This window comes from Ammospiza nelsoni, chromosome 32 (assembly GCF_027579445.1).
Source record: "Ammospiza nelsoni isolate bAmmNel1 chromosome 32, bAmmNel1.pri, whole genome shotgun sequence".
Taxonomy (NCBI): Eukaryota; Metazoa; Chordata; class Aves; order Passeriformes; family Passerellidae; genus Ammospiza; species Ammospiza nelsoni.
This window is the reverse complement of record NC_080664.1, coordinates 2,387,777-2,414,663: the sequence shown is the minus strand read 5'-3', so window position 1 is coordinate 2,414,663 and position 26,887 is coordinate 2,387,777. Positions and strand designations below refer to the sequence as shown.

Below are 26,887 nucleotides of genomic sequence, written 5' to 3'. Positions count from 1 at the left end.
CCGGGCAGGCAAGGCTCGCCGCAGGCCTTGATGAGATGGCGGTGGCTGCAGCGCATCGCTGCAGGCTGCACGAGGATGGCCCCGGCAGCAGGGCTTCGCCACCCCGGGAAAAAGCCGTGCAAACACGGTTTTGATTTCCTTCTTAAATATGTCATCACAGAGGTGTTACCAACCTCTCCAATTGGGCCAGCAGCATGTCCATCTTCACAGTCATCAGAGATTGCCTATGTCAGACATGGTGGAAGCTTCCAGGTGCTTCTCATAGAAGCCACACCTGTGGCACCACCACCACCCCCGCCAAAAACCAGGCTGTGCCAAACCAACACATCTCCATCCTTGTTCCCATCCCATCCCCTCCTCCCTATCATCATCCTAGTGTCCCCATCACAATGGCACTATCACCATTCATGTGTCCCAACCCATCCAGCTGTCCTGATGCCCCTCCAGGTGTCACTGTACCCATGCCCCCTGCGGTGCCTCCAGAGCTGGCCAGGGTTCCAGAAAGTTCCCGCACTCAGGGCAGAGGTGGAGCCGCTCTCGGCCATGGGTACGGTAGTGTTGTCGCAGGTTGGAGCCGACGCTGAAGCTCTTCCTGCATTCCCTGCATGTGTACGGCCACTCCCAGGTGTGCATCCGCCGGTGCTGCACCAGCGCCGAGCTCTCCCCGCAGCGCTTCCCGCAGTCCCGGCAGCCGAAGGGCTTCTCCCCGGCGTGGATGCGCCGGTGAGTGGCAAGGTTGGAATTCTGGCTGAAGCCCTTCCCGCAGGCGCTGCAGCTGAACGGTCGCGCCCCAGTGAGGGGGATGCGGTGCCGTGCCAGGCCCGAGCTCCAGCTGAAGCCCTTCCCACATTCCCCGCAGATAGTGGGGTGCAGCCCGGCCCCTTCTGGCCTCAGCAGCTCCTTCACGGGACTTGGTCCCCCCACAGGGGGCCTCGGGGGCTTCCGACATTGCCAGGCCGGGCCAGGATGGGCTGTGCAAGAAGAGGGTGGGCGCTGGTAGGGCAAGGACAGGAGCTGGGGCCCACAGCCACTGCTCCATCCCAATGACACCGGCCCTTTCCAACTGGCACCTGCTCCAGGCCCTCTGTCTCAGCTTGCTCCCACTGGTACCTTCATCCTTCTTTCCATTTTCCATCCTCTCTTCCCCTTTTCCTTTCCTTTCCCACATTCTCCATCCTATTTGTACCTGCTCTATTCCCACTGTCCTTTACCCATCCTCTTTCTCACCTTTCTCCTGCTCCTCTTCCCCTTTTCCCATGCTCTTTTCTCTTTCCTTTTCCCATCCTCGTCTGCTCCATCCCCTCTCACATTCTCCATCCCCTCTTCCCCTTCTCCACCTCCTCTGAGCCTTCTCCATCCCTTTTCCCTCTTCCCCATCCCGGTTGCCACCTCCTCCCTCCCCTTTCCTACCCCTATCCCTATCGTATTCCAAAGCCAGAGTTCACTTCCCCCAGCTCCCCACTGCACATAGACAAGGATCTGGGATTGGGGTGCAAGGGGGGACAGGGACTGGAACAGACAAAATCACTCTGGAACACAGGGATGAACTTGGGGTACCCAGAAAAATCCCTGTACCCCAAAATCAGGACACCCTCATGCCATGGGTTTGGGGTAACCCTGCACCCCAACACTGGGACATCCCGATACGTGAGACTAGGACATTCTCACACCCCAAAATCAGCACACTCCCATCCCATGGGACTGGATATCCCTGCATCCCAATATTAGGGCATTCCCGTGCCATGAGATTAGAACCCTGCACCCTCAAATCAGGTGATACTGACCTTTAACTCTGGGATTGTGGTGCTGCCATACCCGGGGATCAGGGCACCCCCATGCCCTGGGATTGGGGTACCCCATTCCTGTACCCCAACCCTGGGACACCCAGATTCCATGGGAACAAGACATCGCTGCACCCCAGTTCTGTGGCTCCCTGGGCTGTGGGATCAGGGCACCATCTTACCCTGGAATTGCCACAGTCCCATACCATGGGAACAGGGCACCCTAAACCATGGGCATAGGACAACCCCACATTCCTGAGATTCCCATATCCTGGGATTGAGGAACCCCCAAACTCCAGGATCAGGGTACCCCATTCCATAGCACTGGGACACCTCCGCATCCCTGGAGCACCCACAGACCCTGGAACTGGCGTACCTCCAGGCCACAGGAATGTGACACCCCTGTATCCTGGGGCATGGAAAAGGGGAATATATTGGAACTGGGGTACCCCCACACGGTGGGTGCAGGATACTGTCACATCTCTGTCCCCCCTTACCCTGGAATTGAGGTACCCCTGTGCCATGGGAATGGGCCACCCCAACATTCCCAAGATTCCCTTACCCTGGGATGGGGTCACCTCCATACTCTGGGATCGGGGTCCCTCCACACTGTGGGACCAAATCCCCCCCCCCCCCCCATCCCTGGGACCGCCCGAGACCCGGGTCCCTCCCTGAGGTTTGAGGTCTCCCTGTACCACAAGGGCAGGGTCTCCCCCATTGCAGGTCCCTAAGGGAGCCCAGAAAAAGCACCCACCCCCCCTCCACCATTCCAGGGGGCCCCCTCAGAACCTCTTACCGTGGCCAGAGGCCTCTTTGGCAGGAGGTGGAGAGGTCTCATCTGTGGGGGGGGCCTCGAGCAGTGCGGTTTCCCGGGCATCCGTGGGGCCGGGGGGGTCTCGGGGGGCCCTCCCTCCCCAGCGTCCACTGCCGCCGTCCCCTGGAGGGAAGGACCCTGCCGGGGGGGAGAGAGGGGGCAGGGAGAGAACCGGGGTGACCCGAGGACACCCCACGGGGGGGCCGCTGCCGCCCCCAAGGGAGGGTTCGGTCTGCCCGAAGCCCCTCCGTGCCCCTCCTGACGCTGGGGTCACACACACAGTGACATGATGGCACTGCCCTCGTCCCACCCCACAGCCCCTCCCATTCCCCCACGGAGGAGCCCCTGTATCTGGGGGGGGGTCGCTCCCTCTCGCCCCTCCTCCCTCAACTCAGCAATCGCGGGTGAGGTCTCGGAAGGGGAAGCGGAAAAAAGAAAGGACACGGCGGGGGCGAGGGGAATTGCCCACTCTCCGTTTGGGGGGGATGTCCCCGGTGGCACTCACCGCTGTTGGGGAGCACGGGGGGCTCAGGGGCACCGGACGAGGCCGGGCGAAGGGAAGCGCTCCCGCGCGGCCGCCAGTGCCGCAGCGTGCTGGGGGCGGGAGGCCTCCGACACCCCCAAATCCGCCCAGGGCGACCCCCAGGAAACGGGAGCCAACCTCCCACCAAAAAAAAAAAAAAAAAAAAAAAAGAAAAGAGGGAGGAACAATACGGACCCTCCCACCATCGGTGGTGGGATGGACTCGGGGCAGTCGGGGAAGGGGTGGCCAGGTCAGCCTGGCTGGGGGAGGCACTGGGGGGACACTTTGGGGGCGCTGGGCGATGTGGGGGATACACGGGGATATGGGCACTACTGACTGGGGGGATTGGGATACACTGGGGTGACTGCGGAGCCTGGGGGACACTGGGGTGTCAGGGATAATGGAGAGAATGGGGAATTGGGGGATTCTGTGGGAACTGGGGGTAACTGGGGGGATTGGGGAATACTGGGCAGACTGGGAAACTGGGGAGCTGGGGAAACTGGGAAATTGGGGGGATACTAGTGCGCCTGGGGACCACTGGAGGGTGCTGGAGGACTGCGGTGGACTGGGGTGAGTTGGGGGATACTGGAGGGACTAAGGAATTGCAGGGACTACTGAGGGCTTACTCAGGGTTACTGGGGGGAACTGGGGGCATGGAGGGGCTGGAGAATACTGGGGGGACTGGAACATTGGAAAGACTTGGGGGACTGGGCGTACCAGGGGACTGGAGGTTTACGGGAGAGACTGGGGAACTACAGGACACCGGGGGTTTGAGGGATTGGATGTTACTGGTGGTACTGGAAGTGACTGAAGCACTGGGGGGATGGAGGATTATTGAGAGATAACGGAAGCACTTGGGGCCCTCGGGGCTGGACACTGAGCCCAAAATTCACTCGCAGCACCCCTGAACCGCCCCGGAGCGCCCAAACGACGCTGCGGACTCCGCTCGGGACGGCCCCAGGCTGCCCCCGGGCAGGACGCGCCCCGGGCAGGACGCGCCCCGTCCGCTCAAAGCGGCCGCGCTGCGTTACCGCGGCAACTGCTGGCGGGACAGGAGGCCACGCTTCCGCTCCTCACATACGGAACAGCGGTGGCGGGAACAGAGCGCGGTGAGAGCGGGGCGGTGGCGGGAACAGAGCGCGGTGAGAGCGGGGCGGTGGCGGGAACAGAGCGCGGTGAGAGCGGGGCAGTGGCGGGGGGAGAACGAGAGGCTTGAGGGAGAGAACGGTGCGAATCCGGACTAGGGAAGTACCGAGGGCGCCGCGAGATCGTGGGGACCCGGAAGAAAGGGCACCTGGCACACGGCGGGGACATCGGGAGGAGCCAGGAAGGAGTGGGGCCATTGGGGTGACACTGGGGGTCCCAGCCCCAGGGCTGGGGGGCCACTGCGGGGAGACTCGGCGGTCTCAGGCCCAGGGCAGGGTGGGGTGCTCTAGGGGGATGCTGGCAGCGTTCAGCCCCTAGCGTCCCCCTAGAGAGGACAAAGGGGGCACCAGGAAAGCCCTCGGGGGGGGCGGTGACCCATCTACCCCCAATTTATGGAGCACAGCGTGGCCCCTTTCCACCCACACCCCGAATTTTTTGGGCCCAGCGGTGCCCCCTTGGTCCGCCACTCTGTGGGCTGGGTGGTTCTTCCTCTAGCCCAGCCCTTGTGTCCCAGCAGTGACCCCATTTCCCCGTGGGATTTTCTGCCCCGATGGCGAGAGATGAGCGGGCAACGCTGCTGGAGGTGCACCAGGCGCTCTCGGAAGAACAATTCCAGAACCTGAAGTACCTTCTGGGAAGCAAAATTCCTGACGGGCTTGTGCTCCAGGCATCGCGCCCTGAGTTGTGCCTGATCCTCCTCCAGCGCTTCCCGGGGAATTCCCTGCATGAGATCGCCAGGATCCTGCGGCAGATTGGCCGATCCGACCTCATCCAGCGCTTCCAGCTGCCCCTGGAAGAGCAAATCCCGGAGGAAAACCCCAGGGAACCTAATAGGGACACCCCCAGCGGGACCAGGGATCCCACTTCAGGACAGCATCCTGGAGGGATTCCAGCTCCACCCGTGAATCCCCGACGCTTGACAGAGAAGGATTTGATGAGAGTTGCCAAAAGATTGGGAAAAGAGTGGCAGGAGGTGGGAATTCTGCATCTAGGGCTGGAGCAGAGCAGGCTGGACCAGATCCAGGAGGAAAATCCGAACAATTCCACTATGAGGAGTTTCGAGATGCTGCGGGATTGGCAGCGGCGTCAGCGAGAGGAAGCCACGGCGTCCCAGCTCCTAGCCTGCCTTGAGGATGCCCACCTTGATCCCGAAATCCTCAACTTCCTCCGGAGCCTCCAGGGGAATTGAGGGACCCCCAAACTCCCTTCCTGGGGGAGGGGAGTGTGATATCAAATTCATATAAAATTGAGACCATTAAATGCTCTTTTATTCCATGAGTGCTGAGTTTTAGGATCAAGTCCCAAGAACATCCATCTTTACTCCTGATTTAAAGATTCCAGAAGGAAGTCCAGGCTCTGCTCCACTTCCTCAGGGATGGACACAGCAGGTTTTGCAGTACTTTCCCAAGAGTTTTTTGCATGCTGACAGATCCTCTTCCCTACAAATTCCAGCCTCTGGAGCTTCAAGAAGCCATGGCAATGTCAGGAGAGTCACAAGGCCACTACATGCTGATCCCAGAATCCACAACCTCCTCTGGAGCTTCCAGGGGGATTATGGGACCCCCTACACCCCAAACCCTATTTTGAGGGTGGGGTTATATCAAATTATTATCAGATCAAGACCATTAAATGGAGTTTTATTCCATGAGTGTGGAGTTTTGGGGTCATTTCCAATTTGGGATGAGGGGAGGAAATCAAGGATCTGCTCCTCTACCTCAGGGATGGGGGGAAGGTTTTGGGGTCTTTCACTGGGGTTTTTGGGAGTGCTCACAGATCCCATCCCAATTCCTGTATCTCATCCAGGAAGAAGTCCAGGTCCTGGCGGGTGACAGCAGGATTGGTGATAATCTGCCGGAAGAAGTTGACGTGGGATCCTTGGGGTTGGTACCCCACCATCATGGAGCCCCTCCGGATCATCTTTTCCTTGATGGCTGGGGCCACCTAGGGGGAAACACCATTTCAGGAGGATTTTGTTTTTCTTTTTGGGTGATTTCTGGGGATTTGGAATGCTGGTGGTGGTGGGGGGAATTTGGAATTCTGGGCTCACCTTTCCCAGTTTGTCCCAGAATTGCGGGCAGTTCTCCTGGCCCCGCAGGCTGGGTGGGATGAACCAGAAGCAGAGGTTGATAAATTCTGGCTGCAGGAAGAGGAAGCAGAAGGAGATCATGACCATTCACCCAATTCCCAGAATCTGATAGGGATTCACACTTCCAGGAATTCAGCCATGTGTATTTAATTGTCTGGGGTTGGAACCTGCAGGATTTAATCCTCCGGGATTTAAACCTCCAAAATGGAAACTTCCAGGATGATTAAACTCCAGGATTTCAACCTCTGGGATTTCAACCCCTGGGGTGATTTAAATCTGTGGAATTCCAAATTGCAGGATTTCAGATTCTGGGATTCAAACCTGTGGGATTTGTCCTCAGGGATTTAAACCTCCAAGACTTAAACTTCTGGGACAATTCAAACCTCTGAGATTTCAGCCTCTGGGATTGAAAACTCTGGAATTTAAACTTTGGGGATTCATAACTTTGGGATTAACCCCCAGGGAGTTAAAGCTCCAGGATGATTTAAACCCGTGGCATTCCAACCTCCAGGACTTTTAGGTGTCCATGTCCCCCATTCTCCATTCCACCATCACCCTTACCTCCATCACCAGCTGGAATCCCTCCCTCCTCTTCACCTGCTCCAACAGATACCTGGGGACAGCAAAGGGGTGAAGCCAAGTTTGGGAGGGTGGAGGGTTCCCCCTGATCCTGGGGCTCACCGAGAGGCACCGAACGCCCGCTCCACACGCTGTGCCAGCCCCCGGGTCCCCACGGCTTTCCAGAGGATCCAGAGCTTGAGGCCGTTGGCGCGGCGGCCGCACTGGGGGCTCTTGTCCCCTGTGTCCAGGGACACGTCGTAGAACTTGTCCCGCTGGAACAGGTACGAGGCCCCCACGCCATGGCAGCGCTGCAGGAGCCCCTGGGATGGGCAGGGGGCACCAGAATTAATGAGGGGGCCCAGGAGGCATCCTAGGGGCACAAATTCAGGATGGGGGGCACCTACGGAGCTGTCACGGAGCAGGAATGCTGAGCACTGCAACCCCACCATCAACAGCTTGTGGGGGTTCCAGGTCACTGAGTCAGCTCTGGTGGGGGGGAACAGCAGAGTTTGGGGGGGGCCCTCTGGGGAAAAAGGGTATCCCCAAAAGCTCAGAGGGCAGGTGGGAGTCTTTTGCGGGGGTAGGGGGAGGGACACACCTGTGGATGCCGGCAAGGAGATGACGGAGTTGGGGGGACAGGAGGGCGCTGCCCCCCCATGCTGCCTGCAGGAAAAGGGGGATCAGCACGCACAGGGGGACCCCCAAGCCCCCCCAGCCAAGCACCCCAAACTCACGTCCACATGTAGCCACAGCCCGTGGCGGGCACAGACGTCGGCGATGGCGTCCAGCGGGTCGAAGGCGCCCAGGACGGTGGTGCCACTCGTGGCACACACAAAGAGGGGCTCTGAGCCCTGGAGGGGATTAGGGAGGGGTCTGGGGATATTGGAGGGTGCTGGGGGCATGGAAGGGGGTAGAGGGCAGGGGAGCACAGGGAGTCAAAGGTGGCCAAGATGGTGGCACAGAAAAAGAAGGGGCTCTGAGCCCTGGGTGGGCATTTGGGGGGACTTTGATATGGCTCAGGAGGAAAGCTGTGGGGGGCTGGAGGATACAGGGGGACTTTGGGGGTGCAGGAAATGGGCTACAGAGGGATTTGGGGCAGACAGGCAACTGACTTTAAGGAAGGGCAGGAGGTCTGGGGAGGACAGGGGACATTGGGTGCACTGAAGAACTGAAGAGACAGTGGGGGGACATTGGAAGACATTCAGGGTTTTTGGGGGGACATTGGGGGACATGGAGTGTGGTTTATGTACATGGGAAGGGCTTTGGGAACATTGGAGAGGCTTTGGAGACTTAGAGGTGGGGACATGGACTTTGAGGGAGCTTTGGGAACACTGGGAAGGCCGTTGGGGTTACTGCGGAGCCATTGGGGAGTTTGAGGGCCTTTGAGGTGTGCAGCCTCTCCTGACCTCAGCTTTCACCCTCTGGATCTCCTTCTCCAGCTCTTCCGGGATCATCTTCCCCCTGAAGGGAAGGGATAGGGATGGATACCTGCAGGAATCCCCTGACCTGGGGTCCCTCGGGACCTCCCAGCACTCACCTCTCATCTGTCCGCACCAGGTGAACGTTGTCCGTGCCAATTCCCAGGAGAGCAGCTCCTTTTAGGATGGAGTAATGGCTCTGGGCAGGAAAACAGGACCGGGATTGGGGGGACCCCAGGAATCAGATCTGGGGTCACCTCAGGGACCAGACTTGTGGTAACCCCAGATTTTGGGTAATCTCAGGGACCAGACTTGGGGTGACCCCACGGGCCAGGTTTTGGGGTAGCCTCAGTGACACCAGGTTTTGGAGTGACCCCATGGATCAGGTTTAGGGCAACCTCCAAGGATCAACTTTGGGGCGACACCAGGATCAGTTTTTGGGATGACCCCAGGTGAGCCCCTGGATCATGTTTTGTGGAGGTCCCAGGGATGACATTTGGAGTGACCCATGGGATCAGGTTTTGAGTGACCTCAGGTGGCCACATTTGGGATGACTCAAGGAATCAGGTTTTGGGGTGACCCCAGGAATAGGGTTTGGAATGACCCCATGGATTAGAATTGGGATGACTCTGAGGATTAGGTTTTGGGGTGACCTCGATCCCCCAGTCCCACCTCCTGGGATGCAAACAGGCCCAGGCGAGGCAGGTCCCAGTTCCCTCTGCTGCGGCTCTCTGGGAAACGCCGGAATCGCGCCACGTTCATGGCCAACATGTTGGACATAGAGCCCCCTGCCCAGGACAGGGACCTCCGTTTCACCCCCAGGGCACCACGGACAGGCTGCCAGGGGCAGAGGGGGGACAGGGATACCCCTCGGGAAGGGTCCGGGATACCGGGAGCAAAGATGCCATCGCCGCTGCTCCACCCCACGAGCTCCCGGAGCTTGGCCAGGACCTGCTCCTCCATCAGCACCAGCACTGGGGCCACTTCGTATGTGTACCTGGAAGGGCCCAGCAGCAGTCGGGGGGGTTCCCCTCCCCCTGAAACCTCAGAACCCCAAACAACTTCCCCAGAGCCTCAGCACCCCAAAAAATCCCCCTCCCCGCAGAAGCCCCCCTCCATCAGCACCAACACTGGGGGCTAGATCAGGGCAGTCAGCACAGGGTTTTGGCAGGTCCTTTCTCATTTGGGCTCCTCAACACCCCCAAAACCCTCCCTCCAACCTTGAGCAGCCCAAAATCCTCCCGCCAGCACCTCCCCCTCCATCAGCACCAGGGGCTCCTTGCAGGTGGATCTGGGGGAGGGGAGGGTCATGGCAGCTTTTTGAGGGGTCTCCCCATGCGCCAGCTGCCCTTTGGGAGTGTTGGGGGCTCACGGGCTCGTGTTGAGGGTCTCGGTGAGGAACCGGCCAGCCAGGGCGTGGTGGTCCACAGTCCAGCCCCAAGAAAAGCTTGTTGAAGAACCAGTTTATTTATTTGGCATGTTTACTGCTTGTTTTGTGGTTTGGTGGTCCTTTTGGGTTTTTTCTCCCCCTGTTTTTAGAGTGAAGTAGGTGAATGAGGCTAGTTGGCCCATGATGATGAACGGGTGTTCTACTGGCTGACTGCCTACTAAGGTTAGAATGAGGATATTAGCGACTAGGGTTCACAACCCTTGTTCAGGGTTCAGGGATAGAGACCTGCCTTTGTTATTTTATTGGGCCAGGTGTGGGTTTATCTGTTTGTTACTTAGCTATTTTCTGGCCAAGTTTCAAATCCCTGTCCCCTCCCATCGTGTTGTTAACCCCTCCTATCCCAAACTGTTCCCTTCCCTTGAAGTCCTTCATTGGTTTATATACCTTGTATTCCCCACCTTGTGTTCCACCCCCAATTCTCCTGATTAGCTAGAGATTCTATCCTCCCCTGAGACCTGCCCCCCTTTATAAGCTGTTGTTTGCCCCCAGTTTGTGGTCCTGGGACCTTGGGGAGGGGGTTTTTGCCATCTAAAAACGTTACCCAGAGTTCTACCCCAGGCCCGTGCTGTGGCCCATTTGTTCCACGCTGCGCCTCCACTGGTAGCTGGGATAGTGTGGAGCCCAAAAGAGGGGGACTGTAGCCCACCCCCGTCACCATCCAGCCGGGATGCGCGACAGGGGGTGACCTGGGGGAACACAGAGGGGACAGAGGGTGGTCAGGGGAGGACATGGGGGGGGGCAGGGAGAGGCAGGGAGAGATATGGGAGGGGATAGGGGCAAATGGGGGGGAACATGAGAGGGTTAAGGATGGCACGTGGAGGGTGGGACACGGGAAGATAAGGGGAGGGCCTGGGAGGTTCCGAGGAGTCATGGCAGGGTCAGAAGGAGACTGGGGAGACAGGAGGAGGATATGGAGGACGGAATGAGGGGGTGTGAGGAAATGGGAAAATGGGTGGGCAGAGGGGATACAGGGGAATCAGGGGATGCACAAGAGGGACATGGAGGATGGGGGGACAGGAAGGATTGGGGGTGGGTAGGCAGAGATCAGATGGGACTTGGAAGGAGTTGGAGGTATATGGGGAGGGTCAGGGAGTGGATGCAGGGGGAAATGGGGGGGCATGGGGGCAGTCAAGCGAGATGCAGAAGATTGGGGTGTTATGAGTTTGAACGAGGCCAGATTTTGAGAAGGAAAAAGGCTCTCGTTTATTAAAACAAACTACAGAGGACGGGGAGTTTGACATAAGCCCAAACTCCCATGCAACAACCCAAAGATAACGTGTCCCAAACACGCTGGGTTCTCCCCCAAAAGTAGGTCCCTCAGAAGGAGAAGAACCCCAAACCCAACCGAAACCCTCACTTTATAACCTCTCTCAGGTCCAGGATTGGTGGGTGTTGGATCTGCACGTTGATTGATTGTTTTCCCGTGTTCTCATTGGTCCATATCAATATTCATTCTGGACCAATCATTTTCTTGGGGCATCGAATGATTGCTCAAGTCCCCTGTCCAATCACCTCCCGACCCCCTTCGACTATCACCCCCACCAAACCCTGGACCTGCCCACCCCAGGACCCACAACAAACACCCATCAAATCACCCCAAAACAGCAATTCCAACCCAGCCCCAATTCAACACAAATTGAACACCATTTATAACAACTTCCCCCCTAAAACTTTGATCGGGCTTTAGCCCGCATCAGCATGTCCAACATTTTCTTAATTAGTTTCTTCTTCAATGGTGTATAGTTGTCTCAATTTCTGGTATTGCTTGTACATCTCAGGGGCTGACTTGGCAATCTCTGAGTTCTCCGCTATTTCCACTCCATTTTCTTGTAGTAGCAGCTTTCTTTCATTAAACATGGTTCATAAACCCCATGTCTTATCTTTCTTTCAATCAGTCTCTTTCCTGAACAGATTAATTTTTCTTTCATAGGGCATTCCCCCATTAACTTCTGTTTGAAATTCCCTATATTTTCATATAGCCAATGTGTTTTTCCATCTTCTATACAGCTGGTGAATGACAAAGAGTTGAAGCAATTGGGACTCGGATTCGTGCGGGTTCTAGGGACAGCAGTCCAAGAATCTCCTGCACACAGAGGATAGTGGCATTTCTGAAATGGCAGTGGGGGTCCGGTACAAGCTACTCTCCCAGCCATGTCTCCCCTCCACAGAGGATCAGCGACTCTGTGGTAAGAATATAACCTCATCCAGTCTTGCCCCCCCGCTTTCCTTGTTTATTTCTGTGAGATTCTTACCAATTACTGCTGCAGGAGTCTACCTTCCCTTTTGTATCAACCTGTTCCTTCCGTCTTTTAGGGGCAGATTGCTAGAGGCATGGGAGAATGCTCTATCTTTTCCTGGATCTCAGGATCTGTATTAATAAATACCAGAGATTAAAATACTTCCTTCACAACTCATATCATTTCACCCCCCCTAAATAGAGAAAAAAAAAGTTACAACTTTCAATTAGTTATTTTACAATAAATCTAACAAAGTTCTATTATAACTCATAACTTATTTGTCTTCTTATGGTGTTTCTGATGTCTTCTTCCTTAGAATCAGCTTGGTGTTACTTAGCTGAGGTCAGAGATAGCCCCTCGGGTGCTGAAACTGGCCCTTTCACTCGGGTGACAAGTGTCCATCCTGCTCCTGTGTTTGAATAACTGTTTCGCTAAAACTTGGAATGGACCTTCCCACTTTGGGATTAATGGTTGTTCTCTCCAGGTCTTGATAAATACCCAGTCACCAGGTTGGAATTTGTGGATTTTGAAATCAATGGGAGTAGCTTGAGGAAGATATCCCTTAATTCTTCTAAAGTGCAGGTTGTAGTCTTGATATATTTTCTCACACCCCATTCTCCTTCTTCATATGTTCTCACATCTCCTGAAGTTGTTAAGAATGGTAAACAAAACATAATTTCATATGGTGGCACTCCTATATTTGCCCTTGGTTTAGTCCTTATCCTCATTAGTGCCAGAGGGAGACATTTCAACCAATTCTTCTTTGTTTCTTCTGTTAATTTTGTAAGAGTTATCTTAAGAATCTGATTCATTCTTTCTACCCTCCCAGAACTTTGGGGTCTCCATGGAGTGTGAAATTTCCAGATGATATTTAGAGCATTCATTAGTTGTTGTAATATCTTAGCTGTAAAATGAGGACCTCTATTGGAGTCAATAGTATCAATTATTCCATATCGGGGTATGATTTGTTCTAATAAAATTTTGCTTACAGTCTCTGCAGTTCCTTTCGTTGTTGGATATACCTGCACCCAATGAGTCAGATGGTCTATCATTACTAGTAAATACTTATACCTTTGTACCTGTGGTAATTCCGTAAAGTCTGTTTGTATACATTGAAATGGTCTTTTTGCTAACTCGCTTCCCACTGGAGGTAATTTTCTCATTATTTTTCTATTTATCTTCTGACATGTCATACATTCTCTGGTTATTATTTTGGCAATTTCCCATACCCCAATACATACATAAGTTCTCATAAAATGATCGCACAAAGCTTGAGTGCGCCGATGGGTTGAGACATGTAGGTCCTCTAATATCTTCCTAGTTAATGCTCTAATACTTGTCTACCCTCTGGCATCCTCCATTCTCCTTTTTCATTTTGGTCCGCACCATGTTTTAGTAACTCTTCTTGTTCTTTCTCATTAAATGTAGGGATCTCCTCCTTTCCTCTATCATCATCATCATTCTCATCTCCTATTTCATTTAGTTTGAGGACCTTTTCTGAATTCTCCACTGTGGCCCTCTTTGCAGTTATATCTGCCAAGTTGTTCCCTTTTATTTCTCTAGTATCACCTTTTTGGTGTCCTTTTGTATGCACCACTGCAATTTCTTTAGGCCCTTTCAAAGCTTCTAGCACTGCTCTTATGAGGCCTTCATGAATCAAGGTTTTTCCTTTTCAGTAACAAATCCTCTCTCCGCCCAGATTTTCCCAAAGGTATGTACTACCCCATAAGCATATTTAGAATCAGTGAATATAGTGCCATTCTTTTTGTCCAACCATTTCACTCCTTTTAATAGTGCATCAATCTCACAACACTCTGCAGACCAATTCACAGGAAGCTTTCCTTTTTCCACAACTGTCATTGTATATCCCTCTACTATGGCATATCCTGATACTCTTTTCCCATCAACTACTTGTGATGAACCATCTATAAAAAGTATTTCTCCCTCAGATAAAGGTTGTTCTAATAGATCCTCTCTGACTTTTATCTTCAAATCTATAGTTTCGAGACAGTGATGTGGCAATTCTTCCTTTGGTTCTCCATATAAGAACTGCACGGGGTTCTGAATTCTTGTTGTAGCTAATTCTATATTTTCACTGTTGTTTAAAATCAATTCATACTTTAAAAGTCTACTGTCTGAAATCCACTGACATGCTCTCCTACTTACGATATTTTTTAAATCATGGGGAGTATATACCTTGATTTTGTTACCTAATGTTAACCTGTAACCTTCTTCTAGGAGAACTACAGTGGCAGCTACTGCTTGGAGACAAGGAGGCTGACAGCGGCGAGGGAAGACAAGCAATCAGTTAATATGATTGGTAAAGCAAGCTTCAGCTTATTTTGAGTACAACGGAACTTTTGTATGTTTCTATTCATTATGCGTACTCATCGTTAGTTCATTGGTTTAAAGCAAAAAGTTACATTACATACTCCTCTTCCTTTGTGGTTTCTAACACAGGGTTCTTCCTCATTCTCGTTGCTTTTACTTTCAATTTTTATATTGCAAAACCTCTTTTCTTCTTCATTTTTACTGCTGTCCTTGCCCTTTCGACCTTGTCAGCATAACACAGCACACTTTGCAATCTCCTTATCATGGCGTGCAGCCTAGTTATGTCAAGCCAACATGGGGTTTGCTTGTACAACATTTCAAGGGACCCATGGCCCTGTTTATCCAGCCATTCTTCCACAATAGGCCAACCTCTGACAACCGAGTCTGATAATTTTGAGATGTGGGCAATGGGCTTCCGCACTCCACACCATTCTTGTACAACGACACCATAAGCTATTCCTTCTTCTACATTAGCAAACAGTTCAAACAGTCTATTCAAATCCGGTAAACTTAACGCTGGGGCATTTGCTAATTTTTCCTTTAATTCTTCCAGCTGCTTCTCATCATCTTCACTCCAATTTATAGGCTCATCTTCAACCAATTTGTTATATAGGAATTTAACTAACTTTGTGTGTCCATCTATCCATCATTTACAGTATCCAGTTAATCCAAGTAATTTCCTTACATCCGTTTTTGTTGTAGGCGCTGGTAAGGATAGTATGCCCTGAATTCAATCAGCATCTAATTTCTTGTATCCTTTCCCAGTTATGTGACCCAGATCTTTTACTTCAGGTTCAACAAACTGTAACTTCTTTTTGGATACTTTTAACCCTTTTCCCCCCAGGAAGTTCAGTAGATTAACCGTTGTTGCTTGTACTTCCTCTCTTTGTTCCCCAGAAATCAACAAATCATCTACATACTGTAGAACCTGGGAATTTCCTTCGGGTGTAAATTGTTTTATGATTTCTTCTAGAGTCTGGCCAAACAAATTTGGTGACTCTGTGAATCCCGGAGGTAAACTTGTCCATTGCAGCTGTTGTTTCCTCCCAGTTTCCTCATCCTCCCATTCGTATGCAAACCATTTTCTACTTTCTTTTTCAAGTGGGCAGGACCAAAAAGCATCTTTCAGATCTATAACACTAAACCATGCATGTTTTGATGGTACTTTGCTTAATAAATTGTATGGGTTGGCTACCACTGGGTATCAGGTAATTGTTTACTTATTTACTTCTCATAGGTCTTGGACTAACTGATATGTACCATCTGGTTTCTTCAGAGGCAATATAGGAGTGTTATGTGGGGACATACATGGTTCTAGAATTCCTTCTTCAATCAGGTTTTTAATGACAGGTGTCAATCCTTGCTTCCCTTCTATAGAAATTGGTTATTGTTTAATTCTTATTGGAGGAAGGTTGGGTTTCATTTTTACTTCTGCAGGTGGAATGCTTAACAGTCCACCCTCTTCTGCCCACACCCTCGGATTTATGGCCTTTTCATCTTCCTCCCTCAAAACCATCATCTTTACTACCATATGTTCTCCCTCAGGTACTACTATCTTTAATTGCACCTGTAAACCCCGGCCTAGAAGGTTAGAATCTAATTCTGGCAAGTATAGCAGGTCTGCAGAGCCTTCTCTGAAACTTCCTTTTATAGACACTTCTTCAATGATGGGTACTTCCAAAGGGTTGTTTTCAGCCCCTCTAACTTTACATGTTCCGTTACTTAGTTTGCATCCTTAGGGATTTTTGAAACACTTGAACGATCTGCCCCAGTGTCAACTAGAAATTCAATTTCTTCACTCTGAGGGCTAATTTCTAAGTTTACCAGAGGCTCCTTTTGATGACCAATATCATCCCTCAGAGCGTAGAGCCCCTGACACCCCTAGTCATCTCCTGTTTGCCTCTCTCCTAGGGTGTCCTGTTCTTGTGCGATGGCTTCACCTATTCTTTCTTTTCTACAAAAATTCCTGGTGTGTCCCCTTTCTCCACAATAAAAACATATGATATCGGCCCAAGGTGGTCTTCCTTCCACCCAAGATGTTCTGCTATCTCTATTTGGCTCTTTCTTGCTACTTGGTTGTACTTTGAATTCACCTCCTCGAGGCCCTGCGTACTCGCCTTTTCTCACTCCTGTCAATTCACTACTTCTGAACCCTGCACTTTCCCTAGCCACTGCTACCATGATTTTTGCTTTTGTCCTGGTCTTTTCCTCCTCCCTCCTTAAATATACTTTTTGTGCCTCCCATAATAACTCGTTCATTCCTTTTTCTTGCCAATCATCCAGCTTTTCTAATTTTCTCCTGATGTCTACCCAAGCCTTTGTTACAAATTGAATTTTGACTAGGACTTGTCCTTCTGGACTGTCTGGATCAACACTAGAATACTAGAATACAATTCAAAATTTCTTTTAAATGTCTCTAACCAGGCACTAGGTGACTCATCCCGTTCCTGATGGCTATCAAATGCCAGTTTAGCATTATTTGTTTTACGGACAGCCTCTCTTATCCTTCTTATAATTAGGGTTCTATATTGTCTCATACTTGCTCTTCCCTCCTCCTGATTTGGGTCCCAGTTGGGTGGATTGAGAGGCATCTTCTCTTCCCCTCTGGGACCACCTCAATTCTCCCTCTCCCAAATTTTCATGCCTGCTGCACTAATCATTTGTATTTCCTCTGAGGAAAAGAGTATTTCTAAAATTGAATTTAATTCTTCCCATGTGTAAATATTGGGTCCTAGAAATTGATCTAGTTGCTGTGAGATGCCTATGGGATCTTCTAATAAAGGTTTAATTTCTTTCTTAAAATTTCTAACCTCAGAGGCCGTGAATGGGGCATTCACAAAACCAGTACCACCTCTGGCCCTCCCCATAGGCACTTCCCTTAGAGGAAACAACTTTTCAATTCTCCCACCTTCATCTTGAATTTTCTTTGCTTGGAACCTTGTATTATATTGATGGCTTTCTACATGCTTATCTGGTTCAATTAACTTCTTTTCCTCTATATCTTTACAACAACAGGCCCTTTTCACTCCCTGACCTTTTGTTCGCAAACTTTCCTCCTGCTTTTGACTCTCAGTATGTTGGGGTATGGGGGATAAATAAAAAAGGAATGTTTTGTTATGTTCCAGAAATAAGAATAGAGGAAGAGGTACTTTGGGTTGTCGGTTGAAATATGGAGGAAAAATAAAGAGGGGTATTTTGGAAAGTTTTGGGAGCCAAGACTGGGGTATGGACACTCTGAGTGGTACTAGAGACCGGTGTCTGGGTACTTGAGGAACTGGAGGGAATCTGCAAAACTGAAGGAGTACTAGAATGGGCAGGTTCTGGTATATTTGGGAAAGGAGATGATACAGAAGAAGGGATGCTGGGAGCAGGACAACTTGAATTAAAAGGTTGAGGTGATTTTAAAACTCCTGTGGGAGTAGATCCTGAAATTGCATCCACCTCATGAGATGGTACTGAGGGGGTACAAGGTTGGAGGGGGAGGAGGAAGGTGGTCTATAGGAGGAGTCAGAGGAGGAGGTAACGGGAGGTAATCTAAGGGAGATGGATACTCTGAGTGTAATCTAAGGCATCAGGAGGGGGAGGCAGAGGAAGATGGTCTAAAGGATCCCACCTCCTTTCTGGTAGCTTAGTTTCTTCTTTTTCTTCTTCTCTGGATACCTTATATCCTTTTATTTCCTCTTCCTGTTTCTCCCTTTCTAACCAACATTTAGCATAACTAATCTCTTCCTTGCAAGGTTCTACCCAGGTATTGACATATCTATTTAAAGCTGTACATAGCCATCTTTCTTTTGTCCCGTACCAGGACAGGTCCTTCAGCAATACTCTCTTTAGGCCATATTTCTGTACAGTAGCTCATAATTTTTATTTTATCTAGATCCTTCATTCCCTCATAAGTATCCCAGTTTATTAAAAGTTCACCTAAAGGACTACTAGGAGGTATTTACTTAAAAACTTCCTTCCCTTTTCTCTTCCTGCTAGCACTTTTTCCAGCACACTGTCCCATCTTTAACTAGCAATTGGTATCCAATTACAATTTAAAAAATATATATTATTTTGTTAATTATTTTTTTAATTTATTTATTTATTTTAATTTTTTTTTAATAAGGGATAAGTATTAGTTATTAATGAGGAAGAGAAAATAAATATTAATTATTGTGGAAAATGTATTAATAATGGTTACTTTTAAAAGTTCCTTATCGTAAGAGGCAAGACAAAGATGGCAACTTTTAAAGAAATGTTTGACCTGGGAAACGAAATAAATGTGGTAGCTTTGGTGGGAAACAAAACAAAAAAATGGTGACTCAAAGAAATATTTAGTATGGGAAACAAAATAAATATTGCAGTTTAACAAGGGTTTCGGAATAAAAATGTCAATTGAAATGAACATTTATAACCTAAGAATAGTGAAATATCCAAATTAATTCAAAAAAGAAATGTAATAGCTATTGTCTTAGCTGGAAAACTAAACAATAACGATGGCTATTTCAAGAAATTAAGCAACTTACAACCACTTGCTCAACCAAATACAAAATAGACGCAGAGAGCCACTTACTCAACAGAAGACAAAATGGCCACTCTGAAATAAACCACCTGCTCACCCGAATACCAAATGACCACAGCGAGCCACTTGCTCAACAAAAGACAAAATGGCTACAGTGAAACGAACCGCCCGCTCAACCAAATACAAAATGGCCGCAGCGGGGTCTTATACTTGCCCTCCCTGAGTAGCAGTCGGAGGACTTTCAGCTTGTCCTCACCTCCAAACCTCACTCTGCAGAGATCTCGACAACTCATGTACAATGGGCTTCCACTGGAGAGGCTCTGCCTCTTGAATTTTGCCTTAGCTTAGACAGGTTCTAACATCCCCTTCAGCCCTAGTGGCTGAAAGGGCCCTTCCATAGCAGGGGGCCCACCTGCCTGCTTGAGGGCCACTGCACCTGTGAAGTTTAGGCCCCTCAGTTACCCCTACGACCCCCTGATGGGATCCCAGCTCAGGGTCCTGAGTCTGTCCCCCTCTGCAACCCCCCCAGTGGGATCCTAGCTCAAGGGCTCCCTAACTCTCTTAGGCTGGGCACCCTCCCCTTCCCCTGTCTCAGAAAGGGGCACTCCCATATACAGTGGCTACTTTGTCTGGCAGTCTCTGTATAGGAGTTTTTCTCCCACCCCTAAGGTCCTAGTTCCTCAGAGATTAGACTCCCCTGCTCTATCTCTGAGGAACAACCCTCCAGGTGATTTGGGCTAGTGGTCAGAGCTTTTGCCCCTTACTCTGGGCAGTCTAGCCCACTAACACCCTCCTCTCAAGGCCAAGGGCCCAAATCACCCCTTGGAGCCTCCACTCACTGGAGGAACGGGCGCCTGAGCAGGTAAGGGTGGCTAGAGGAGGGTACTCCTCGTCTCCCCTACTCTAGGGGTCCCTAGAGGTACACTCACTCAACGGCTGCAACACTCGCTTCCCCCACACACTTGCTTCGGGAGTCTGCGCTCACAGTCCCTGTCTCAATCACGCACATTCACTTCGCACCCCCTCGCACCTTAAACCCCACTCGCACTGCTCAGGGGCAGTGTGAGGCCCACTCCCTCTCGAAGGGCTCTCACCTTTTTGGGCTGTTGTGTCCTCTGCAGCCTTGGGTATAGGCAGCAATCCCTTCTGCAGTCCGACGTAGTCAAATCTCTGGCAGCCAAAAAAGGTGGCTGGACATATCTCCCAGGTCCTGAGCTACCCCAGACCAGTTTGGGGCGTGGGCTATCCCTGATGAGTCCCCAGAAGATGTTATTATGAATTCGAACGAGGCCAGATTTTGAGAAGGAAAAAGGCTATTGTTCATTAAAACAAACCACAGAGGACAGGAGTTTGACATAAGCCCAAACTCCCATGCAACAACCCAAAGATAACAATGTCTCCCAAACACACTGAGTTCTCCCCAAAAAATGTAGGTCCCTCAGAAGGATCTGTGTGTTGATTGGTCCCTGTGTTTTCCGGTGTTCTCATTGGTCCATATCAATATTCATTCTGGACCAATCATTTTCTTGGGGCATCGAATGATTGGTCAAGTCCCCTGTCCAATCACCTCCCGACCCCCTTCGACTATCACCCCCACCAAACCCTGGACCTGCCCTCCCCAGGACCCACAACAAACACCCATCAAATCATCCCAAAAGAGCAATTCCAACCCAGCCCCAATTCAACACAAATTGAACACCATTTATAACAGGGGAGACATGGAGGGGAACATGGCAGGGGCCACAATGTTTGACACTGTCAGGCACCAGGGGCCACACTGGGAACCGCTGGGCCGGAGTGAGAGCGGCCGTGCCCAATGCAGTTTGTGCAGGGCTAAACTGGGAGGCACTGGGCCTGCCCTGGGGCTGAACTGGTGTGCACTGGTGTGTACTGGGAGCGCACCGGTGCGGACGCTGAAGCGCAGCACATCCCGGCAGCGCTGCAGGAGCCGCTCCTGCCCCTCCCCATCGCTCCGCAGCTCCAGATCCAGCAGGTCCCGCAGCTCCTGCAGCTCCTTCCAGTCACACACCTGGGAAAGCACTGGGAATGACTGGGAACGAGACTGGGAATGGGACTGGGAACCGCAGGGGGAACGGGCTGGGAATGATGTTGACAATGGGAATGGGACTGGAACCAGGAACCAGAATGGGAATGGGACTGGCACCAGAACTGCAAACAGAATGGGGAATGGGAATGACAATGAGGCTGGAAGTGGGACTGCAAATAGGACTAGAAATGGAAACAAGATGGGGAACAAGACTGGAAATGAGAATGAGACTGCAACTGGGACTTACTCTCATTTCCAGCCCCAGTGCCACTCCCAGTCCTATTCCGAGTATAAGATTGGGAAGGGGACTCAGAATGGGAACAGGACTGGAAACGCGAACGGGACTGAGAATGGGATTGGGAATGGGACTAGCTGTTGGAACAGGGCTGGAAGCGGGACTTGTATTAAGAACAGGATTGGGAATGGGAATGGAACTGGGTTTCAGAATGGGAATAGGACTGGGAAAGGAGCAATATTGTGACCCTCACCCCCTTCCATGTCTGCTTCCAGTCACATGCCTGGGAATGACTGGGAATAGGATTGGGAATGACTGGGAAGGAGAATGGGATAGGGACGGGGACAGGGAATGCCTGGGAACAGCACAAGCAATAGGGACAAATCGGGAACCCCATCCCCTGCCAGGGGGCTCCTTCCAGTCACCTACCTGTGGGGACAGGAATGGGATTGGGATTGAGAATGGTACTGGAAACAGGAATAGGATGCAATGGAACTGGGGACCCTCCCTCTCAAGTGCCCCAGTGTCCCAACCTTCTGTGTCACATCTGTGCTCTTCCGCACGCCCTCCTCCAGCAGGATCTGGAACACTTCCTGCAGGAATTCCTCCCCAGCGGCCGTGTCCAGGCCAGGACATTCCAATGGGATGCTGTCCCCAGCTCCAGAGGGCTCAGCCATGGCAGGAGAACACAGGGAGACCCCGAAGTGCAGCAGGAGGGACCCTGGAATTGGCAGTAGTCGGCAGGAGTGGGGGATCCCAGGATGAGCTCCTCCTGGAAGCAGATAACCTTGGGATAAAGCGATCCTGGGACAAGGATCTCCTGGGATAAGGTGGTCCCAGAACGAGGTGATTGTGGGATAAGGATCTCCTGGGGTAAGGTGATCCCAGGCTGAGCTTCCCCCTGTGATGAGGTGCTCCTGGAATAAGGCTCTCTCAGGGTGAAAGTCTCCTGGGATACGGCGATTACAGAATGATGTTCTTCTGGAATGACGTAGTTCTGTAACAGGATGATCACATTAGGTGTTCCCAGGATGGGTTTCTCCCGGCATCAGGCTCTCTGGACTCACCTCTCCTCTCACCTCTGCCAGCTGCAATTTTCCAAGATCAGGTGCTGCCAGGAACAGGTTCTCCTGGGATTAGATGATCCTGGGACCAGGCTTTCCCAGCTCCTCTCTCTTCCCTCCCCAGGATGGAATTTTCCTCTGGTCACAGGCCCAGGGGCAAGGAGCAAAGTCCAGGACTCGGGAAGGAGCCCCGGAGGGTTCTGGGGACAGGGGGAAGGGTTAGGACTGTGCCCCCGGATCTGTGGGAAGAGTGGTGACCCCATATGACCTCCCACTCCCAGTGTCCCCACAACCCATTCCCAGTGTGGCCCCCACCCATTCCCAGGGTCCCCAAACTTATTCTCATTGTCCCCCCTGTCGCCAGTGTACCCCCCACCTGTCCCTGGTGTCCCCCCATTACTTGCAGTGTGTTCCCCCACCAGTGTTTGGTGTCCCCCATGTCCTGTGTCCCTACACCCATTCCCAGTGCCCTTCATTTCCCGTGTACCCCAAATCCCAGTACCAGTGTCAACAAGTTCCACCAGTCCGAAGATTCCTGCAGGATCCCGCAGCACTATGTTGATTTTGTCTAGGTTCTGCATCAGGGAGCTTCTCGTTGTCCTTCCACTGTTGGCCATACAGCCCTGCTGCCATTGCAGGGCAGTGGCGGCCGCCGCAGTGCTGGTGCTATTTAATGCCTCTCCTCGTGCAGGGTGCTGGGAAGGGGACGCTGCTGCCACTGTCCCTGCCCTTTCCGCCGGCAGTGCAGCTGGATCGGGGCAGCCGGGCAGGCAAGGCTCGCCGCAGGCCTTGATGAGATGGCGGTGGCTGCAGCGCATCGCTGCAGGCTGCACGAGGATGGCCCCGGCAGCAGGGCTTCGCCACCCCGGGAAAAAGCCGTGCAAACACGGTTTTGATTTCCTTCTTAAATATGTCATCACAGAGGTGTTACCAACCTCTCCAATTGGGCCAGCAGCATGTCCATCTTCACAGTCATCAGAGATTGCCTATGTCAGACATGGTGGAAGCTTCCAGGTGCTTCTCATAGAAGCCACACCTGTGGCACCACCACCACCCCCGCCAAAAACCAGGCTGTGCCAAACCAACACATCTCCATCCTTGTTCCCATCCCATCCCCTCCTCCCTATCATCATCCTAGTGTCCCCATCACAATGGCACTATCACCATTCATGTGTCCCAACCCATCCAGCTGTCCTGATGCCCCTCCAGGCGTCACTGTACCCATGCCCCCTGCGGTGCCTCCAGAGCTGGCCAGGGTTCCAGAAAGTTCCCGCACTCAGGGCAGAGGTGGAGCCGCTCTCGGCCATGGGTACGGTAGTGTTGTCGCAGGTTGGAGCCGACGCTGAAGCTCTTCCTGCATTCCCTGCATGTGTACGGCCACTCCCAGGTGTGCATCCGCCGGTGCTGCACCAGCGCCGAGCTCTCCCCGCAGCGCTTCCCGCAGTCCCGGCAGCCGAAGGGCTTCTCCCCGGCGTGGATGCGCCGGTGAGTGGCAAGGTTGGAATTCTGGCTGAAGCCCTTCCCGCAGGCGCTGCAGCTGAACGGTCGCGCCCCAGTGAGGGGGATGCGGTGCCGTGCCAGGCCCGAGCTCCAGCTGAAGCCCTTCCCACATTCCCCGCAGATAGTGGGGTGCAGCCCGGCCCCTTCTGGCCTCAGCAGCTCCTTCACGGGACTTGGTCCCCCCACAGGGGGCCTCGGGGGCTTCCGACATTGCCAGGCCGGGCCAGGATGGGCTGTGCAAGAAGAGGGTGGGCGCTGGTAGGGCAAGGACAGGAGCTGGGGCCCACAGCCACTGCTCCATCCCAATGACACCGGCCTTTTCCAACTGGCACCTGCTCCAGGCCCTCTGTCTCAGCTTGCTCCCACTGGTACCTTCATCCTTCTTTCCATTTTCCATCCTCTCTTCCCCTTTTCCTTTCCTTTCCCACATTCTCCATCCTATTTGTACCTGCTCTATTCCCACTGTCCTTTACCCATCCTCTTTCTCACCTTTCTCCTGCTCCTCTTCCCCTTTTCCCATGCTCTTTTCTCTTTCCTTTTCCCATCCTCGTCTGCTCCATCCCCTCTCACATTCTCCATCCCCTCTTCCCCTTCTCCACCTCCTCTGAGCCTTCTCCATCCCTTTTCCCTCTTCCCCATCCCGGTTGCCACCTCCTCCCTCCCCTTTCCTACCCCTATCCCTATCGTATTCCAAAGCCAGAGTTCACTTCCCCCAGCTCCCCACTGCACATAGACAAGGATCTGGGATTGGGGTGCAAGGGGGGACAGGGACTGGAACAGACAAAATCACTCTGGAACACAGGGATGAACTTGGGGTACCCAGAAAAATCCCTGTACCCCAAAATCAGGACACCCTCATGCCATGGGTTTGGGGTAACCCTGCACCCTAACACTGGGACATCCCGATACGTGAGACTAGGACATTCTCACACCCCAAAATCAGCACACTCCCATCCCATGGGACTGGATATCCCTGCATCCCAATATTAGGGCATTCCCGTGCCATGAGATTAGAACCCTGCACCCTCAAATCAGGTGATACTGACCTTTAACTCTGGGATTGTGGTGCTGCCATACCCGGGGATCAGGGCACCCCCATGCCCTGGGATTGGGGTACCCCATTCCTGTACCCCAACCCTGGGACACCCAGATTCCATGGGAACAAGACATCGCTGCACCCCAGTTCTGTGGCTCCCTGGGCTGTGGGATCAGGGCACCATCTTACCCTGGAATTGCCACAGTCCCATACCATGGGAACAGGGCACCCTAAACCATGGGCATAGGACAACCCCACATTCCTGAGATTCCCATATCCTGGGATTGAGGAACCCCCAAACTCCAGGATCAGGGTACCCCATTCCATAGCACTGGGACACCTCCGCATCCCTGGAGCACCCACAGACCCTGGAACTGGCGTACCTCCAGGCCACAGGAATGTGACACCCCTGTATCCTGGGGCATGGAAAAGGGGAATATATTGGAACTGGGGTACCCCCACACGGTGGGTGCAGGATACTGTCACATCTCTGTCCCCCCTTACCCTGGAATTGAGGTACCCCTGTGCCATGGGAATGGGCCACCCCAACATTCCCAAGATTCCCTTACCCTGGGATGGGGTCACCTCCATACTCTGGGATCGGGGTCCCTCCACACTGTGGGACCAAATCCCCCCCCCCCCCCCCCCCCCCCATCCCTGGGACCGCCCGAGACCCGGGTCCCTCCCTGAGGTTTGAGGTCTCCCTGTACCACAAGGGCAGGGTCTCCCCCATTGCAGGTCCCTAAGGGAGCCCAGAAAAAGCACCCACCCCCCCTCCACCATTCCAGGGGGCCCCCTCAGAACCTCTTACCGTGGCCAGAGGCCTCTTTGGCAGGAGGTGGAGAGGTCTCATCTGTGGGGGGGGCCTCGAGCAGTGCGGTTTCCCGGGCATCCGTGGGGCCGGGGGGGTCTCGGGGGGCCCTCCCTCCCCAGCGTCCACTGCCGCCGTCCCCTGGAGGGAAGGACCCTGCCGGGGGGGAGAGAGGGGGCAGGGAGAGAACCGGGGTGACCCGAGGACACCCCACGGGGGGGCCGCTGCCGCCCCCAAGGGAGGGTTCGGTCTGCCCGAAGCCCCTCCGTGCCCCTCCTGACGCTGGGGTCACACACACAGTGACATGATGGCACTGCCCTCGTCCCACCCCACAGCCCCTCCCATTCCCCCATGGAGGAGCCCCTGTATCTGGGGGGGGGTCGCTCCCTCTCGCCCCTCCTCCCTCAACTCAGCAATCGCGGGTGAGGTCTCGGAAGGGGAAGCGGAAAAAAGAAAGGACACGGCGGGAGCGAGGGGAATTGCCCACTCTCCGTTTGGGGGGGATGTCCCCGGTGGCACTCACCGCTGTTGGGGAGCACGGGGGGCTCAGGGGCACCGGACGAGGCCGGGCGAAGGGAAGCGCTCCCGCGCGGCCGCCAGTGCCGCAGCGTGCTGGGGGCGGGAGGCCTCCGACACCCCCAAATCCGCCCAGGGCGACCCCCAGGAAACGGGAGCCAACCTCCCACCAAAAAAAAAAAAAAAAAAAACAAAGAAAAGAGGGAGGAACAATACGGACCCTCCCACCATCGGTGGTGGGATGGACTCGGGGCAGTCGGGGAAGGGGTGGCCAGGTCAGCCTGGCTGGGGGAGGCACTGGGGGGACACTTTGGGGGCGCTGGGCGATGTGGGGGATACACGGGGATATGGGCACTACTGACTGGGGGGATTGGGGTACACTGGGGTGACTGCGGAGCCTGGGGGACACTGGGGTGTCAGGGATAATGGAGAGAATGGGGAATTGGGGGATTCTGTGGGAACTGGGGGTAACTGGGGGGATTGGGGAATACTGGGCAGACTGGGAAACTGGGGAGCTGGGGAAACTGGGAAATTGGGGGGATACTAGTGCGCCTGGGGACCACTGGAGGGTGCTGGAGGACTGCGGTGGACTGGGGTGAGTTGGGGGATACTGGAGGGACTAAGGAATTGCAGGGACTACTGAGGGCTTACTCAGGGTTACTGGGGGGAACTGGGGGCATGGAGGGGCTGGAGAATACTGGGGGGACTGGACCATTGGAAAGACTTGGGGGACTGGGCGTACCAGGGGACTGGAGGTTTACGGGAGAGACTGGGGAACTACAGGACACCGGGGGTTTGAGGGATTGGATGTTACTGGTGGTACTGGA

General features: G+C 53.0%; 2 protein-coding genes across 2 annotated transcripts; both read right to left on the bottom strand.

The window, feature by feature from the left end:
• Positions 1-213: 213 nt before the first annotated feature.
• LOC132085847 (zinc finger protein 239-like) lies at positions 214-26,291 on the bottom strand. The gene is made up of 5 exons (XM_059491326.1): positions 26,281-26,291; positions 26,068-26,156; positions 23,504-23,930; positions 515-796; positions 214-274 (listed from the first exon to the last, which is right to left on the bottom strand). The coding sequence occupies exons 1-5, from the start codon at positions 26,289-26,291 to the stop codon at positions 214-216; spliced, it is 870 nt and encodes a 289-aa protein (XP_059347309.1).
• On the bottom strand, positions 5,886-22,290 carry LOC132085756 (cysteine sulfinic acid decarboxylase-like). The gene is made up of 16 exons (XM_059491194.1): positions 22,213-22,290; positions 21,667-22,130; positions 20,754-20,880; positions 10,438-10,465; positions 9,702-9,758; positions 9,220-9,326; positions 9,002-9,117; positions 8,449-8,528; positions 8,318-8,372; positions 7,646-7,762; positions 7,510-7,574; positions 7,316-7,397; positions 7,032-7,231; positions 6,912-6,963; positions 6,312-6,401; positions 5,886-6,205 (listed from the first exon to the last, which is right to left on the bottom strand). The coding sequence occupies exons 2-16, from the start codon at positions 21,808-21,810 to the stop codon at positions 6,032-6,034; spliced, it is 1,494 nt and encodes a 497-aa protein (XP_059347177.1). The 5' UTR covers positions 21,811-22,130; positions 22,213-22,290; the 3' UTR covers positions 5,886-6,031.
• Positions 26,292-26,887: the final 596 nt, after the last annotated feature.